This window comes from Necator americanus, chromosome V (assembly GCF_031761385.1).
Source record: "Necator americanus strain Aroian chromosome V, whole genome shotgun sequence".
NCBI classification, from domain to species: domain Eukaryota; kingdom Metazoa; phylum Nematoda; class Chromadorea; order Rhabditida; family Ancylostomatidae; genus Necator; species Necator americanus.
In genome coordinates, this window is record NC_087375.1 from 37,803,478 (window position 1) to 37,823,034 (window position 19,557).

The window sequence follows — 19,557 nt, forward strand, 5'->3', positions numbered from 1 at the left end:
AGATCAAAGTGTGCACAATACTTCAAGAACGATTTGTGAGAGTGTCGATGTAGAATTGGTGATGATTCATAAAGATGAATACAGTTAAGACAGACTGAATACTGGCGCTTAGTTTCGGATCCGTTGGACCACAATATGACCTGTAAAATTAAGCCTATGTTTTTAGCTAAACATTCGGCACCTGACGAAGTCGAAATTGTTAGGACAAAAATCGTTGGACATCTAATGATGGTGCGTTAATGCTTACTTTTCGCAAATATGTAATAGATAGCTGACAAAAGCCGCATATCCCGGTCAACAACGATACTATGTATGTTCCAGCAGTATTACTAACGGTGACTACCCAGAAAAATAAACGATTACCATACAAAAGGAAACATCTTATCTCTACGTACAGATCTCCAATTCCCTTGAAGAATAAACAGTAATGAAATTCTCATATACAAGGACTAAACACGGCAAACACTTGCCAAAACGACGACAAAAAGAAAGGCGATCACTCCAATTCGGCCTCTCTTAAGCCTCAAATTGCATGTGACTACCGCAGAACCGCTATGGATCCCTCTGAGAAACAAACAGTTGTGCACCCAGGAGACAGAAAGGTGAGAACCTGGTCAGCTGATGTTATTCCGTAGAAAAGTCTAGTTCGCGCGGTGAAATCCTGACGGCGCGACGCGAACACCGCGCGGCGCGGCCATATTAAAGGACGCAGCGCTGACGCATGCGCTGCCAGCTTCAGCAGTCGTGTGCCGCTTTTAGCTGCTCTCCTCACTTGATCTGTCGACATGTGCATCCACCGTCGGGCAGCTGGAACCACCTCTACCACATGGTGGACTCGGTTTTCAGCTAGTTGTCATAAGTTTCGTGTGAGGACCGACTGCCTCTCCGGGGTTACTGTAGATTTACGTGGAATCTACGTTGGTCGTGACAGAGGCATGACCAATATCGATCGGGCCGCACGTGGTGTCATTCTGCGTTTCGTGATGGTTTGATGATTCTGACTCATTTGTGGCTGACCTAACTGAGCGGGCACTGAGAGTTGGTACCTTTCCGGAGTTCCTGGTTCTAAAATTTCTAGCATTTCGCAATTTAGGGTCCTTATTGATCTGGGCGAGGTTTTTTCGGTTTTTTTTTTGTTAGCGCGTTTTCCTTCCTATTAATTCTCGTCTTTTCTCAACTTTTGCTACTTATTATCTTGTGACTGCTTCTCTTTTTCATCGGAGGAGTAGTGACTAATTCCGAACTTTGGCAAACGTTTTTCTTCCTATTTTTTTTTTCATCCAATATATCAGCTGTCATTGCAGCTCATTATTCCTCCTTCTTTGTCGATTCTTCTGATCAAAGTAACCGGCCGCCTATGTATCCTAAATGACCTTTGCTGCGTCATTTCACATTGTACGTAAATGTTTCATACCGTATGATTTCAGGGTTTCACGACCGCTCATTTCAGTAGAGGAGGATGGCAGCGATGAACCCAGAATAGTAAGTTCATTGAAATGGTTACTTACTTATTCTAATAAAGTAGATGGTTTGTCCTTATTGAAATAAATATTTAGTTATTGCACAATGGATAGTGCATGTGAAGCACAGGAATATGATAAATGTGCCGTATTGTTACTACTTGTAATTTGGTGGGTGGGAGGGAAGGGTTTATTCAAACGGAAATAGCGATATATCTAAACCGCATTGCTAAAATATCTGGAATAAGCGCAAATAGATGTAAGTTCCCAAATTGCTCATTGTAAGTTCGATTCCTCAAAGATTTTAATTGGCTAGTTTATTTCCATCCTTCGTATGGTGAACTTATCTAGAAGCTTTGATTCATTTAACTTTTTGTGCGTAATTTAGATGCTAGTAGTCATATATTTTTAATCCCTTTCAAGTCCGATTATTTAGTGTGTTCTAAGGATCGTTCAGAAATGGACAAACAAGAGCACAAAGGCTATTTATGGCGCTTATAATGGTGTATGGGCTAGTCTTTCCCGTGTTTGTTTTCAGAAGCGAAAGAGAGAGAGGGAAAAAGCAGAGAGTTAGTTTAGATCTGAAGATAAAAAGTTAACACCTCACACAAGCAGTGTGTTCGTAAACAAAAGTGACAATGCTATGCTTGTACACATAGTTGCGATAGTCGGAGCAGGTGCTCTGACCCCCTTCACTTTTGAACGGTTGGGGAAAGGATCTCCTTCACTTTTAAACGGTTGGCGAAATTACCCTCTTCACTTTTGGACGGGTGACGAAAGGACCCTCTTCACTTGAGGTGCACCCCATGAGCTAAACCCCCTTCACCTGAGGAGGGTCCGGCTCGACCCTATAGCACCTATGCTTGTACATAACTGAGTTAGAATTATCTGTGGAGATTGATTGTTACTGAAGTTGACAGTCTCGCTACATTGGGTCACCTTTGCCCACTGCTTGTAGCCTGCCAATGTATTAGATGGCCGAGTGTGTAACTAATGATTTGTAGTAGACATATTGAACAGCGATGACGTTGCAGGGCAAATAATGATGTTGTAGTGCTTCGAATCTGATTTGTCTTTTCCATTGTAAGCGCTTTATCCGAGTTGTTTTTATCAAATGTTTTGATCGGATATTCGCTGTAGATTCTTTTCAGTTTCATGGTTATCATAAAGGATATGACTTTCTTCTCAACACTGTTTTTTTTTCTTGTGTATCCAGTTTTTGTTTTCTTTGTTTCATTACCAGCAATGCCCTGAGAACATTACTCAAATAGAGTGCAGTAAGTTTTGTAATTTTGCAGGCAGTTGTCGTAGGCTTCCTTGAAATGCTAGTTTCTCTACTACAATGAAGTGCTAGACTTCAGATATTTATTAACCATTGCTGGTAATAAAAGAGAAGGAGACAAAAACTAATGCGATGGTAATGCGAAACGCTAGAAATGGTCAATAAATAGCGCGGGGTAAACTGTGGTTGGGGGAAGCACTCTGACGCGATAGAATCGCGGCAGAACTGTGCTACTGCTGTAATAGCATGTATTGACCAGCACTCAGAACGCGAAAATGATCACTTGGCAGAACAGGAGCGATGACGTCCATGCAGCACAGAAACCACTTTCGTAGTTTGACCGTTTCATTTCCATAACGGCTGCTACTAATTTGCTGACTCTTCGCTATTTCGCTCTAATTACTACGTGGCTGAAGCTTGCATCGAAGTCCAAGGAGGGATTTAACGAATGTCTTGCTGATCGTGGATTTCTATGAGAGGGACCTTGCTCCAACTGTGGAAGTCCCCTTAAATTCGCGAATCTAACGAATTTGAGCAGCCTTCATTAAGGCTAACCCAAAGGCCCTGTTTAGGGTGCGCTTGTGAACACAGGTGGAAAATGTGTGAATAGAAGTTGCTGCATCCATGCTTTGTGACAGCGCATTGGTGTAAAATTCATTTTCGGTCCTTTTTTTTCTTTGAAAGTAATGCATGATTTGATTTAACCGTTTACTTCTGGTTAGCTTGTTTGGAAGGTTTGATAAAATTAAAGCAGTAGTAGTTCCAGCTGTGTCTTCCTTTTTTTTTAAGTAGGTTTAACCTACATGTGGATCCTATAACGCTGATGCTTCGATTTTAAGGCTCAGAGTGACTGAGCTATTCACTTCTAGTGTCGAGTTCCAGTTGTCGATTGATGCACTACCGCTTTCGTAAATGCGTCTCAAAAGGGATACCCTTTTGTCCTTAAAAATGGTTTTTGTGCTCCATGGATGTCTTTGCACCTTTTCGAGTCCGCCATTACACGCCTTATTACAGCAGTAGTAGTATAGTTCGATTCTGTCGCGTCAGTGCCCCCTCCCCACTTCTCCAGCTGCATTTTACCCGTGCGCGGCAACTTTAATGAAGAGTCTTAAAGGGTCGAAAATAGTAAATAAATGCATCATTAGGATGACTACGCATAGAAGAGAAATCGTCCTCATTATTTAGATTCCATGCTGGATGAGCCGAAAAATGATGGCATGAAATTTCAATTTAGGAACATCACTTCTAACGAAAATTGAAAGGCATCCCATCCCAACATTCACTAGAATCAACTTTTTTGAAGACGCTAATGAAGAAGGAGATGAATAAGGGTCGAAAAATCGTGGTTATTGACGTTGCGCGTATGAGTCCACAGCCTTCACCTATAATTGTGGTTGGAGAGAGAGAGAGATTCATGACTACTTTCATACTAGAGCTAAAATTACAATGAGCGACTACTGTCTTAGCTTTTATCGATTCTTTTCTTTTCGATAGTAAAGGAGCATAAAGAAATGGTTAGAGAAAAGGTGGATAGGAACAGTTCTGGCTAACCGTATGGATTGGAAACATGTGAGACCTCTTTTGTCTTTCATTGTTGTCTTTTGAAGTAAGGGGAAGACACGTGTTCGAATAGATAAGTGAACTTTTTGATGGATCACTTCTTCTCCAACTTGAGAAATGTGACCAAGCCCATTATTGTTTGAGTAAGAGAAGTTCTGTTTCCAGCGAAACCTTATTATGCGAAAAAGGCTGTTGCTTTTGTGTTAAAGATAAATTCCTGTTTCATTTTTTCTCTTCTGAGCTTCTTGAAGAAGAAAGATCTGGGTGAAATTCATAGTCTAACTTCATGAAAAGCACAAGAACGAGCGATGCCGTCAAGGTTATGCAGTTTTCTGATTAGTTTAACCTCCTAATGATATAATGTATGACGCAAGACAGCACTGTTTCCATTTGGTTAAGTTCGCGAATTGAAAAAAAAAAAAACTTTCACGTTCGGCAGGTAGGCCATTGTATCTAGGAACAGATGTGATTGTTTCAAGGATTTTTACGAAATCGATTATTTAGATTGTTCGGAATAGGTATTTCGCTTAGTGAACCCTTTTTGAAGTGGAGGAATTTACGGAAATATGCACTTGGTATGCTATATCATTTAATTGAAATCTAAAATGTATTCATTTTGTGAATATGTCGTACAAACTGCTTCGCGCTTTCGTTTTCACTTTGTGACTGCACTAATTTTCATATAAAGAATGAAAATTACAATAGCTTGGTACATACTACTATCGGTAGTTGTAAAATATACTGAAGTAGTGCTGTTGAAGAGAAAAAAAGCTTCTACTAGCGATAGAAGAAATTCCCGCTGAAACCTCTATTTCGACTATTTCTGGATGAGAAGTTCGGGATATTTCAAACACTTTGGGTGACAATGTAGATTCATTCCGTTTTTTTTTTCAAACCTTTGTCGTCACCGATTTGTGCGGAAACTTGCACGTTGAAGCTCTATTGATACCTTATCTTTAAGATGATAAACATTTTGCATGAAGTTATCGATTTGAATTCAGCCAAGATTTCCTTTAGAAAGGAACTAGGTGAAACTTATAATTGCATAGCAGTTTACCGAGATTGTGGCCAAAGACCTAAAGTACATCGCAAATAACTGAGACAATTTGTCAACTTGTGCGTCTATCATATTTGTCACGAGTATTGATATGCTTACTCACGTACAAATTTTTGGATTACGAAAGGCACCCTTTTGGGGTATAGGACTCTTGAACTACACATGCTATAGGTTGTTTTATATGTAGGGTTTCCTTAACAAAAAAAAAAAAGATAGGTTGTCTCACATCAACTATACATTATTCTTCTTGAAGGAAAAGAAATATGAATGCAAAGTTTTGTATTGAACGTTTTTTTCCAGAGAAATTGCATCTACACAAATCTATATCTCTTTTTCGAAGGGTTGTTTAATGAGCACACTTGAAGGAACGGCGGAAAGTGTACAAAGCTCCTTTCTTTGCTTGCAGCGACTACCTCTTCAAACTTCTTCTTATCGGAGATTCTGGAGTTGGAAAATCTTGTCTTCTGCTACGATTCGCAGATGATACCTATACCGAGTCATACATTTCTACCATTGGTGTAGATTTTGTGGGTCTTTTTCTTCCTGTTTCTTCAATTATTCTTCAATTCGTCCCCACATTCTTTTTCATTTTCAGAAGATTCGTACAATTGAACTGGATGGCAAAACTATCAAACTGCAAATTGTAGGTCTTCATAGTTGTTGTAACTTTGAATTCAACAATAACAGTTTTTCGTTGATAACGCGTCTTGGTCATCTGGAACTGGTGTCATTCGTGTCCTTTTGTATTTTATGAGTACTATGTTGAAATAATTCATCATCTCACATTAATGCCTTCCTTGTTTTTCTCTTATCTCATACTGGCATCCCAATCTGAAGCAGAAATTTTAAATAGATTCCACCTTCTCTTTGTTTCTGATCTTTTCATCTGTTTGCTTCTAGTGGGACACCGCAGGACAAGAACGCTTCCGTACGATCACTTCTAGCTACTATCGTGGTGCACATGGCATAATTGTTGTCTATGATATTACGGATCAGGTTGGTTCATGAGCTTTTGTGACCCGTTGACTGGGGAAATTACGATATTCGACGGAAATTACAGTGTGATTCCTTTCTTACTCAAACGTTTGCTAGGGTTGCTGTCATTCGAAATTCTTGTACTATATTAGGTTGGCCACATAATTTTTCTCTTTCACACGCTCAGATCCACTCTTTTCCCTACACCTCGTCCCATCAGACCACCATTCAGCCCCTTAAGCACTCTCTAAATCAGAAACCTCTTTTACTGACCCAAAATCTGTCGCTGATTTGTCCTTTGAGTCTCAGGCTCCAGTTTCTGATCCCAGGGAGTTTTTACCTTCCCAGAAAGATGGAACACTCTAATAGAATTTCATAGTGGGTACACCGATGCCTGGTCATCAATGTGTGATTAAGAAACTACGAAATTGTAAATGGTATGCTAAAAAAATAAGTTGTTAACCTAATATGTATACGAGTATTGGATACCAGCGCTGATTACTTTTCTCTCAGCATGAATGGATATATGGGAAAGCAATATGTAGTTGCATTCATACATTCATACATAGAAGAGGTCCTTAAATTACCTTAGGAAGTTCGAGAATCTCTGTGCATCTGTAAAAATTGTGATTGGCGTATACAGAAACCTCAGTTGGGATTTTTGTACTGTTTCTTTAGCAAAAGAAGGTTGAAACAAATAATATCGGCAATTACGGGTTTTGTGCACAATGCACCGACAATCCCCAAAAAACATTATCAACTACTTTAGTAGGCAAGTTTTTGGCGCATTCCAGAAACTGGAACCGGTAAGTTTGCATCGAAAATGCAAGAATTGATAGGATCGATCGTTGCTGCAGGACATGCCTACAGACTGTATATACTTGTGACTCGTGACCGCCATCCACAACATTGGGATCCTAAGAAAACCTCATTTTTACAATAGAGCGAAATTAGCCATGTGAAGGCCTGTTAGAAGTAAGGTTAACAGCACGTTAAATAAGCAAAAAGACGCTTGGATGGTTCGTGGACTTATCTTGGTAAAATGAAAGATTTCCAACTTGTTGATAGTCGAATTTAAGCAACAGCCAAGATTTTTAACAAACTTTATTACGGCTAACGTTTCGGTGTTGTCGCCTTCGTCAGAGCCTGGAAAGTAAGAACATTTGCAATATATTTTCTCAAATGCCTCATCCAGAACAAGTCATGATCCCCTAGGATATTATACCCGGAAACAAAAACCAAAAAAGCCCAAATCGTTGTGCCTACCTCAGTATCTGCGTTGCCGTGATGTTAGCGAGAAAGGAAGAGAGCTTAGCCGTGACCAGCGAGCGGCTCTATATCAAGACCTGTGCGGGTTTGATATACGGGGTCATATCCTAATTAGTATCAGCGGAGCGATTGCACCACGCGGATATCCGCTAACATCACGGCAACGCGGCTACTGAGGTAGGCACAACGATTTGGGCTTTTTTGGTTTTTGTTTCTGCGTGTAATATTCTAGGGGATGATGACTTGTTCTGGATGAGGCATTTGAGAGGATATATTGCAAATGTTCTTACTTTCCAGGCTCTGACGAAGGCCACAACGCCGAAACGTTAGCCGTAATAAAGTTTGTTAACAATCTTGGCTGTTGTTTAAATTCCACTATCAACAAGTTGCAATCTCTATGCCAAGATTCAGGGAAAGTCAACTTTCGCACTTCTGAAATATTTCATTCTCTGCAGGATTTTCGTAACTTTATCTAAGCTCCACTACTTTGTCGATGAGGGTTTACTAGGAGGTTGCAATCCTTTTTCAGGAGTCGTTCAACAATGTCAAGCAGTGGCTGCAGGAAATTGACCGATACGCTTGCGAGAATGTTAACAAACTATTGGTTGGAAACAAATGTGATTTGACTGCAAAAAGGGCTGTTGAGACACAGGCAGCTAAAGTTAGTGGATTTAAGTATATCTGTAACATTTTGTTGCTTCATTTTCGTGTTCGTTTTCTCTACTGGTTAGTGAATTCTGAAATTATGGAGTTTCTACTCGTCAAAACTGTTCGCTCAGCTTGGTTTCGTATTCACTTGTTTTTTTTTTCTCGTGTAACTGTTTGCGAAACCACTCAAACGTGGCTTTCTCTACCTTGAAATGAATAATTTCTGGAAGCAATAACTTCGAAATCGCGAAAATAAGTGTTCCAGAAATGAGAAAAAAACTGTAGGTGCTAAAGCTATATGCTCGCAACAATTATTGGAATCAGTTAAATATATTATGCGATTGATGATGCGTACTATGTGGCCATAAATTGGTTTCTTACGAAATTCTTGTAGTGTTGTTAAGTTGTGAATCGAATGTTGGAATGGACCACCGTAGGTATATACAGTGTTATGGCCTCAGGCATTTTTTTAGGGGTGTGTTCACACATATTTGTTTGCCCTTGTTCAGGAAGTTCATCATTTTCATCAAATCATCAAACAAAGCTACATCTGCGAAGTGGCTTTGTTTTTATAAAAGCCATCCCATTACTTTTAAAAGACCACTGCTTAGTGTTTTCCTGATTTCTTCCATAACATCAGAATCGAGGAAGATCGTAGAAGAGATTATTAGCGTTAATGTCTCCTTTAAGAAAATTATGGTTTCAGATCGAATAGCGGTTTAGTCTTTGACGGCTGCTCTATGCGCTTTTTTTAAATCGTGACTTCATAAGCAACTTATAAAATAAGCAGTTGTAGGATCTCTAAGAGCTAGGATTGCGTGGGATGTTTAGCTAAAAATGCGCGTAATGAACACCTAGTCTAAAAAACTGCGGATGTGTGCAATGATCTTATTATAGCACAGAATCTTAGAAATAAATGAAAATAAATGGAACAATAAGACTTCCATTTAATTTGAAGTGAGGTGATGGATGTAGTCGCTAGCAAATCTTTTACAATGCTTTCATTTCAAATCTTGAGCATCGAAGTTCAATTTTTCAAAATCAGCACTGTTAAATTCATGATCTTAACTAGTATTCACCTTTTGTACTTTTTTAAATAGAAATATTTTCATAATTTCTTTTGTTTTTCCTAAATAAGCTACGACATTTGTCTATGACATTTGGATGGCAAACTTCTATATGTGGTATGTGTAAATAAATTTTCTCTGTGTTAGAGGTCCCTTATAAATATGTTTGCTTTTAAATTGGTCGGTTTTCCAATTCCATCTTCAGTTCGGCCGCATCCGATACTATCTTTTTCAGATCTCTGAGAACGTTTAGATATTTAGTGTTCCCTTTGTATGAACCTATTGATGGAACTTTGGGGTTATTTTTTCCTCACCATGATGTTTGTAGGATTATGCGGATCAGCTTGGAATTCCGTTCTTGGAGACATCAGCTAAGTCTTCTACGAACGTTGAACAGGTGAGCGCTTTCTTTTTCTCTCTCTTTTTCATTCACTTCCCTCAACTGATTTCATCTGCGGGAGGTTGAGCAATTCGATGAAGTCGTATTTCAGTACAGCAGTGTTAATTGAATTGATTAAAACTCGTGATAGAGATGATTAGTGGTGTTTTAGTTTGTTCTTTTTCATGGTTGCTTCCAGGCTTTCTTGACTATGGCATCGGAGATTAAATCACGCATGGGACCCGTGCAAGGTGCTGGTGGAGCGCCAGCTGTACGTATTACCGGTTCTCAACCGGTACAGGACAAGAAGAGCGGTGGATGTTGCTGAGCGAGATGTGAACGGGACCATAAATTGAACGCTGACTTTTTCTTCTTTGCACCAATCCTCCTTCATTGCTAGGTTAACTTCTCCTTGGTCGCTGTTCGTCTCCCTATCTTTTTTACATTCGCGTCCTAATTTATTCCTTTAATTTTGTGTTCAAGTGCCCCGGGCACTGTCGCAGACAGTGGGAGTGTTGTAAGTCGTATGGTTTACTCGTCTGCGCCCGTTCTTATTCCAACATTTTGTGTCCAGCCAGCTGGTAAATTTGTGTGGGTGGGATTCATTTGGTGGCCTCCGTGTTCACACAACTCTTACCGTAGTTGGCTTATCCCCTTTACTTGTAATCAATCCCTATAAATAGTCGCTCTTATATAATATTTATGAATACCCTGTTTTATCCACCGACTCTCCATCGAAATGTGATTTGTGATTGTGGTCCGAGGAATGAGCGTTGTGCTATGCTTTGTTGCGTGTGAGCTTTTGCCCTCGAATTCAATCCGATTTTTTTTGAAAAAATAAAGATATAACAGATTTTTTTTAAAAATTAAGTCCTTCGTTTGGATATACTGCTTTTCACGTATACACTGACATACACGATACACGCATGATTCACGGATACACATGACATGAGCCACGGGTTGTCCTCCCTTCTCAAAGGTCTGTAGTGCACACTGTGGCCTTCGAGACTGTGAGGTCTGTTTCTGTATAATTTTGAAGAACAATTTCAAGGTGAAGACGTTCTCGAAAATTTAGGAAACATATCAACCTAGAACGATCCAACTGGACTATCTGGCTCAACATATGCTTTTGGGGAAATGTTACGGTGTTCACCGAAATATTCATTGAAAATCGCTCCCGAAGAAAACCAATGTTTTTAGAAACAGGCAGAATTGTTCATTCTACACAATATATTCGTAGCTATTTTTCAGCAATAGCGACTATCAGAGGAGGAGTGGGAGAAGACCCTTAGATTTTGTTGTAAGCTTAGCTCTAGGATTCACTATTGCTCCTGAACCGTAATTTGATATTTGATTTGATAAAACCATTACCAAGGATTTGTGAAAATCTTTCAGGTTTTCGGATGGTTTTTGTTTCGTTGTTTCCTGCGCTAGGATATTGCGACTAGATGGATGCTTACGTCAGCTCATGACTTACATGCGTTGAATCCGGCGAGAAATTATGGAAAATCTACAACATTACCTTGAGGATGCGACTTTTTTCCTTCAGGCGGTTCTCTATGTATACATCGATGCTGTTGTTTTGTGATCTTTCTTATAGTCTTTCCTATACAAAGTATAGAAGGGCGCAGGATATAATCAGACTGTGAAGGCTGCATATCCTTTATAATCATTGCTGCTTATATAATAGCTCTATACTCATTGCTGCTTCTGACGGCGGATGCTTAAATTCGCCAAAAAACACTCTTGGTGCAATCAGGAAAACTCAGTAGGTAAGATTTCACTGATCCCAGGAAAAAAATGGATTCATACATAGACAACAAATTAGTAAAGCCAATATATTCGCACAGCATAATTATCATATCGTTAACCAGAGCAACCTAAAACTATGACCAAGCGTTCATCGAACCTGGAAGGGAAATAAAAATACATGGCATCGATATTTCGTATTCAAATTGTATTTGTTTATTAATCAAACTATTAACTACATTTGTAATCAGTATATTTGAGAGGCCTGGCTCGCACGGTGTTTTTTTGAAATCGAAGAAGAAAAGTGCGTAAAAATAAATTAAGTTCATCAAGAAAGTTTGAGGCAGAAATGTAAAACGACCTTTTTCAGAACAAAACATGTTGACAGTCGCAGTGCGAGGATTAAATCTGGAAATGGACTTTAAATTGATTGATCATCTAGCGTGATGTTCTTGACTGAGCATTTTTTTATCTTGTTTCTGCAAAATTGCGATATTTGCAAGTGATATATGTACGTCGAATAGACATTAAAAAAATTCAGGCCTAAGCGATGACTGGATGGGACTACACGTTATTTCTGGCTTAAACTTGATCCCAGAGTAGTTGAGGAACATTTCCATCCAGATCTAAGATCAAAAAAGTGAGCTGTTTTTTTTGAATTCACCAAACGTGGATCTTCAGATTTGTATGTCGTAACCCTTCCGAACTCTTAGATTCTTTACAATAATTGCATTTATAGATTACGGATTATGGTCCTAACTTATTGAAAGTGTGAAATAGTGATCCCCTTTTTTGGGGAGTGTCTTTTGACTGTTCTGATCGTAAAACGTTTGACGGTAGAACAAGAATGTCGCCTTAAGTTTTTACTTTTCAGAGAGGAAATTTTTTTGAATTTTTTTTCTTAATATTGAACTATTGTTTATGGTAGCTTCTTGTGAAATAACTGGTTCCAATGTGTGGATCCAAGAGCGTCACTTCGTTTGAAGCTGTTCAAGCTAAACCAGTGTACGAGGCTCGCTCAACACACGTTGCCTCGTTATGCTGAATGTTGTGTAAATGATCAGATGATCTCCTTATCAATATCTCGATCTAGATTAAATCCGTCGAAGATCCGTACGATTATCGGATTGTCTCTCTGTTGTCACAACAATGCGAACACTATTGACAGCTGTTCTCCTTTTTCTACCACAATTAGTTCTTTCATGTGTTGATCTACTGCTCGTATTGGATCCGTCGTCTGAGGTGATCTTTTTTTCGTTTCGCCTTCTTCAGTTTGTCGTGTTACTATGGATTTTGTTTTTTTTAGTGAATGCAAAAAAATAAACTAGCAACATTTTTTGTCAAAAAAAAATCTATAGCAATACTGCACTGAGTAATTAAGACCGTTTAGATTAGCTTATTTTAATTATTATGAATGGAATGTCACAAAATGAATGTAAAACTGGGGCTTTGTCATGTAATCCTCTCTCTTCTTCAAATCCAATTTTCCCTCAATTTTTGCAGAATAATTTGAAAATATAAAAGTTGCTTTTAGTGGTTCTTTCTATCATGATCTCCGCCTTTTCGTAGAATTAAACACAACAGCTAAAAATAAACAAATTATAAAAGGCGTTGGGATTCAAAACAAACATATTCTCCTTGTTCAAAGTTTGCCTCGTTTAGTGGTTGATTGATTTTACAATGTTCCATTGTTGAATGCGTTAAACTTGATCTACCATCTGATTCGACATTTTGTATTTGTATTTGTGGACTGTAGATATGTATCTATTGTCGCGAAATGAATTTCTATCGTGAATGTGGACAGATATCGATGTAGCACGCAGTGGAATCCAGATATAGATACAGATCCAGAAATATGTCACTGTTTTCAATCTTTGAAATTCACCCGTTTCAGGGTTTGAATTATTCTTAACCATTTAGCGCCTTCTAAATGTGCAGATAAACCTAATTTTGAAGTTTTGCGGGCTGCTGACAGTATTCGGACCTTAACTTTAAAGGTGCTGAGAAAAACCTGCAAAACTTATTTTCATGAGTTTTGTAAAGAAATTGTACAGTATTGCTTTTTGCACCGTTTTTTCATCGTTTAGCCTCAGTCGGAAAATTAAAAGTTTCCTTTCTCAAATCTGTCCACCATGCGGTAAACCGTAGGCTACAGAATCCACAGAAGAGCCTCAAGGTTCTGCTCACCAAAGCGCTGTAAATTCACAAAATTTACGAAAAGCACCGAACCAGCGGTATTTTCATTGTTCATCTCAAAAGTAAGATTGTTCTGACTTCTTTAAAAGGAACATATATTCTTTTGTGGTTTTTTTCTTCAAATATATTTTCCATAGGTCAAGCTAACGCGTGCTAACTTCGACTGTCTTCAGCTCTCACGTCCTCGTGCAACAAAAGTAGCGAATGAGTTGACGAAACGTAATGGGCTGCGATTTTCCATTGCAACTCGCCGCCATGGAAATCGATATGTTCTCGTGATGGCAAAGGTGAGATGACTCCTCCTTTTTTTGATCTTCTATTTTTAGAAAGCTTCTGCAAAGTTTAAATGAGCCAAAGGTATTTTCAGAATTCAGCTGACCTTATTTCACAGTTAGATGCCGTGGATGGTGATTATGAACGTTATTTGAGTATGGTGACAAGCGAAATCGGAAGAAGAAAGCATGGTTCATTATTAATCTACTGTCGATAATCTAGAAGAAATTGAAGAAGCAGCGGCTACAAACAGAATAAACCCTGAAAGCTTAAATTTGTGTCTATATTATTTTTTTGAAACAAACAGGTGAAAAAACCTTCAAAGAATAGTGAAAACCATTAACTTTGATCACTTTTTGGTGATCAATTTTTCGGTCTTATGTAGTTACAAGCTCCGCTAGTCTTTTCGAGTTTTTTGATATAAGAAAACATCCTCGATAGAAACAGATAGTCCACTTCTATCGCATATTCTCGAGTTTTATCAAACCATTATAATTATGAAACGAATCTGCAAGTTGATTTTTTAAAACTATTTTAGCAATAATACACATTTATTCCATTCAAGAACCCCATTTTTCACTTTAAAAAAAGTTGTTTAGGTCGTTACCTTGTTGTGCTGCTTTTTTCTGAAAGAGAAGTGAAGAGCACCTTGGTGGAAACATGGAAGAAATTGTCTGCCAACGGCAAAGCTCATGTATTTCGAGTTGGAAATGCAAAAACCACGAAGTGGGAATTTTCTAACAAGTTTTTCATGAAGATGTATGTTTCATGCGTGCATAATATGCTTGCTGCACACATCTCATGAACATATAACGTGTATCAAGCAAGAAATAAGGGAATATTACATTAATGTAAGAAATTAGTGTTGTCAATTTTTGCTCCATAATTTCCGTTTAATTTGGAATTCCGTTAATTTCTTTGATTTCCGTTGATTTGGAATTCGTTTAAATCCGTTTAATTCTACAAAATTCGAAGATAGTTTCAAAGTAATTGAGTCCCAGTCACATGCTTGTGACTAGTACATATTCTTTATTTGCAGTGAACTACTCTCTGGAGATCCTGAAGAAAAATCATTTGAAGGTCTGATCGCCTGTAGCGGTGCTGAAGGGGTGAGTGTTTACGTAATTGAGGCGATACAGATTTGTTGGAATGAGAAAAATTGGAAGAGAATTCTAGCGTTTTTCTAAAAAAAAATAAGGTGCAAATGAAGCTGACATGATGCAAAATAACGTTTAGAAGTATGTCAAAAAATTTGATGAAAAGAAACTCCGGTAGATACATCTTGAAGATATTTCTCATGTGATGCTGTATTTATTTATTGATAGCACATCGCTAAAAGTGTATTTTAGCTGATAGAATGACACCAAATAGGAGATGAGAAGATGATAAGACAGGCGACCATTTAGATCGTAGTTCTCAGGAACAAAGTAAATTGTTATAGGACCCTTTGGAAATCCGTAGAAGACCGGCGATCACTTCGACTTTAACGTCATCGCGACGTCCTCAAATCCAATTTTCAAAGACTACTCGGAGACCGACAACACCAAGGTCATTCCCTTCAACTGTGCAGTTGATTCTACCCTATTCTCATTACTTCATAGTATTTTGTTCAGACCGACAACAATTCCTGGACCAAAACTTCGACCGGTTTTTCGTAGGAAAGATAAGGAATTAGGACAGTTTGGAACTGCACCTTCTATCAAATCCGCAGAAGCGTCCAGAAATATTATCTCAAAGCCACTGTTTACAACCCCCAAAGCAAAGTCTTTTGCAAGGTTAAGCAATCAAGGATCACTTGAGATGTCAGGAAGAATTTTCAGATGAGCTCAGCAATTCAGGTCACTTAACGAAGCAGATATTGGTACTCAATCAAAGATAGCTGCAACCTCTTCAGTGCTGTCGCCTACAAGGACTCCTACGTCTTTCAGGACATTTAATCAAAGTTAAGCTATCTTGTATCCTCAGTTTTGTAATCTAGTAATAATTTAAAGAAAAAGCACAGGTTTTAATCCAGCTACAATGTCCATGAAGAATAAGGATTTTTATCAATTTACATTTCTCCATGATCACTTCTTTTCAAATATCTGCTTGTTTTTATCTTCTAAAAGCCATTTCCGATTTCTTCCCAGTTTTTTCGAGAACATTTTTTGTGCTGAGTTCACAGAAAATCGACTGGTTGGTTTGAAAACTGAAGATTCGTCAAAGAACAAGACATTAATAAAAACATGAACTAAACATAAAAAAGATCTCTCAGAATAAACAACTAAACTTAAACAGATAAATAAATCTTTGAGCTTAGCTTTATGTTTCACGATTATAAATAGATTTGGAAAAATAAGTAGTGTTTTATTCAAGTTATATTATTTGACGTAAAAGAAAGGCAAACAATTACCGCAAACAAGTTGTTGGGATCAAAAACTATATATATATATATATATATATATATATATATATATAATATAATATAATATAATATAATATAATATAATATAATATGATATAATATAATATTATATTATATATATATATATATATATCACGTTCGATTTCACCCTTTCAGGCTCTGAAGAAGACGATATTGCCGAAAAGTTAGCCACGAATAAAGGATTGTAACAAACTTGTGTTCGGCTCAATTAAAGAAAACAATTATTGAATCACTATATAGTTAGATATTGATATTGATATTTATTGATTAGATATTGATATTTAGAGGACTCTCCGAAAAAAATTCTTATTTGATTTCCAGGTTGGGAATTAATCCACTATCTTGAGCAATTTTAGTTACTTTCAGATTAACCTCCGTGCAAATAGTTACGAGAGCTACAACAACGACTCCTACGACGACAACACCTAGAGCACCTCCGGGTATTTTAGAATTTTCCTTTTACAATTGTTGCCTCATAGCTTCAGAAATCAAAGTAAAATACTGTGAGCGGTTCTTTCTCTCAAAAACAATTACAGGCTGTATAGCAGATATCATATTCCTTATGGACTTTTCCGATGGTACTGGAGATAAAAGCAAACGGTAGTTGTCTTTGAAGTTACTCTCATCAGTGTGTTTTCTAGTCAGAACCCACCTCCAGAGAAATCGCCTTTAAATATGTTTTGTAAGGAAAACAACTCTTGTGACTCTTGAGATCTTTGCTCTAATCTGGATGGCCCGGTGAATTATAAGCATAGTTGTATCAGGGAAATTAGATTAGGTCACCATCAAACTTAATAGCTGTACTCAAAAAATTAGCACACAGTACTCTACTTAGCCTGGTGCAGGATATCAAACAATGATTAAGGATTTCAAAAATCACCAAGGTGATCCTCTCTTTCTGCAATTTTCCTTCGTTGTAGATACTTGGATATTGCAGCGGCCGCTGTGGGACATCTACCGATCGCAACAAATGCTGTTCGGGTGAGCTCCCATCTGATTGCAAATAAATATAGTCGGTTCAAAACGATATGAAGCAAGGTACAGTTCCGAAAGCGCCTGCGCTCAAAGCAATGCGGTGGAGCGTAGCGTTAGGATCGACGAGGGACCACAGCTAGCACCACTCATCGCTACAGTTCGCCATTATCCCACTTCGACCCAACCGCTACCGCCCCCGCACCGCTTCGAGCGCACTCACTTACGCAGTTACAACGAACTTCATGTCGTTTTCGCACTATACACATATCTGGGTAAAACATGTAACACGATAATGCGACGCGTAATCTGTGAAGATGAGCACTGAGATCTACCGTGTGCGAAAAACTTCCCAGACCCTTTCTCTTTCTGCTTTTTAAAGATGTTTTTCACTGAAACAATACATGAATAGGATCACATAATCCTAGAGAAGTCCTATTCTGTTAGCTCTTTCGTTTGTTTTATTGAAGTACCGAGAAAACAGTTTTTCGCTTGTTCGGTAGTTTCTCGCAATGGAGGAACATCTCCTCAAAGACGTCAATTCGCAGAAACTGAGCTTCTGCTCTACTTCTGTGCAGTTGTGCGTAGTTAACCTTCTTCTAGACAAAATCGAATACCTATAGGTTAAAAATTTTAGAGGTTAGGTTAGAAATTTTAGAGGTGTACTCAGAGCAAAGCAACTGAAGAAACTACTGGGGAAGAACCTTGTTAAGGCTACGTAACCCCATCCATCCACGTTTTCACTTAAAAAAAATGGCGGAAAGCACAAAAAAAAAGTTGTGTTGTTTCCGCGAAAGCAGAAAGTACTCATTTGAGGAGCTCATAAGCATGAGAAAACGCGCTGCGTCCGTCCGGTGGGACCCGTTCGGAGTCATTTGTGAATACTGGGGAACAGATTGAGATTAAATACTATGAAGGCATGCGTTTTTCCTCAACATGTCACTTTCTTGCCATATTTTGTTCTCATAGGTCCTTAATCTCAATTCTGATCATATTCTAAACCATGCGAAGCTAAAATAGAAGTCTTTTCATGACTAATATGCACATTAATTCTGTGCTATTCTTTTACTGAATATACCACTTCTGATTTGGTATTTAGGTATCGCTTATAAGATATTCCGGACCTGGTCGAGCTGAAACGTTGTTCCACCTCGATAAACACGCAAAGAAAGACGACCTTATCGAGTAAGTTCGATGTTACAATGTAATAACAATAAGGAAGCTTGCTTATTTCACAACTTTTATCTCTATTTTGTAGCATTAATGTGTGCTAAGAGCAGAAAATAAAATAAAACGTTGAGAAGAAATCACACTTTTTGACGAATGTTAGCAGCTAAAGCAAAATTATCTTTAACATCACTGCTACGAAGATGATCAAGCAAGCCAGCGCAATGGTGCTTCGATTGGAGCAAGTTAGAGAGAGGTGAGGGCGTACCGGGCAGAGACGCAGAGGATGCGTTGCACGGGACGCACCGCGTCCGAATACTTTGATTGGAATAGAAGCATCCGCTAGAAATTATTAATTGGTTATTAAGAAGTGGATAGATTGAAGCAGTCTATTCACTGTTGATTTATTAAAGAGACGAAGAAATGTGCTCCAGATGTCATTTCTGGATTGACGCTCAACGCTAACGTCTTTCTGGAGTAGAATTGATTGCTCAATTGTAGTAGTGCTACAGAGTACATATATTGGGCCTTAACTCCCTATTTTCCATATCAGTGAACAATTACTCAGGGAGCTATTCCGTATGGAACCCACAGGCGGAACCACTCGTACTGGTGAAGCAATCCAATATGCAGTTAAGGAATTCGAGAACAAAAAACATGGCGCAAGGAAAAATGCACGCAAATTCGTTGTTGTTTTCACTGACGGATACTCTCAGGTTTTTAAATTGGATTTTGTTAGGAGGGAGCTATCCCAGAAGATTTGATTGAGGTAAATGTTCCAGGAAGATCCTTCCGCAGCCGCTGAAGCAGCGAGAGCAGAAGGTGTCGTAATGATTGCAGTAGCTGTAGACGACAAGTTGAAACCGAATGAAGAGGAGCTCATGGAAATCACTAGGAGACGAGATGTATGTGGTTCTTTTAATATTTGTTGTTCAAATATACTACTACTTAACTTTTGCAGATGGTGCTCATTTCGCCAAATGGTAAACAACTTCGGGAGAAAATCCTTGGGAACCAATGTCCATTATAAGAAATTTATTATAGTGAAATTGTCAACGTATATGCTAATAAAGAAACC

General features: G+C 38.4%; 2 protein-coding genes across 4 annotated transcripts; both read left to right on the forward strand.

Moving 5' to 3' along the window:
- Window positions 1–1,459: 1,459 nt before the first annotated feature.
- On the forward strand, window positions 1,460–10,025 carry RB195_016392 (uncharacterized protein; the record flags this gene model as incomplete). Of its 2 annotated transcripts, XM_064207534.1 has the most annotated exons (8): window positions 1,460–1,482; window positions 1,557–1,631; window positions 5,766–5,886; window positions 5,955–6,002; window positions 6,260–6,355; window positions 8,133–8,264; window positions 9,647–9,715; window positions 9,897–10,025. In XM_064207534.1, 8 exons carry the CDS (start codon window positions 1,460–1,462, stop codon window positions 10,023–10,025), a joined length of 693 nt encoding a protein of 230 aa, XP_064063415.1. The 2 variants fall into 2 exon arrangements, with proteins under 2 accessions (XP_064063415.1, XP_064063416.1); XM_064207535.1 differs by lacking the exon at window positions 1,557–1,631.
- Window positions 10,026–12,595: 2,570 nt separating this feature from the next.
- Window positions 12,596–19,509, forward strand: RB195_016393 (uncharacterized protein; the record flags this gene model as incomplete). Of its 2 annotated transcripts, XM_064207537.1 has the most annotated exons (16): window positions 12,596–12,688; window positions 13,816–13,929; window positions 14,010–14,106; window positions 14,515–14,641; window positions 14,955–15,024; window positions 15,357–15,463; window positions 15,529–15,690; window positions 15,754–15,857; window positions 16,476–16,524; window positions 16,707–16,780; window positions 16,877–16,940; window positions 17,261–17,321; window positions 18,412–18,497; window positions 19,048–19,195; window positions 19,262–19,384; window positions 19,441–19,509. In XM_064207537.1, the coding sequence occupies 16 exons, from the start codon at window positions 12,596–12,598 to the stop codon at window positions 19,507–19,509; spliced, it is 1,548 nt and encodes a 515-aa protein (XP_064063417.1). The 2 variants fall into 2 exon arrangements, with proteins under 2 accessions (XP_064063417.1, XP_064063418.1); XM_064207536.1 differs by lacking the exon at window positions 16,476–16,524 and having other exon boundaries at window positions 15,754–15,834.
- Between the last annotated feature and the right edge of the window lie 48 nt (window positions 19,510–19,557).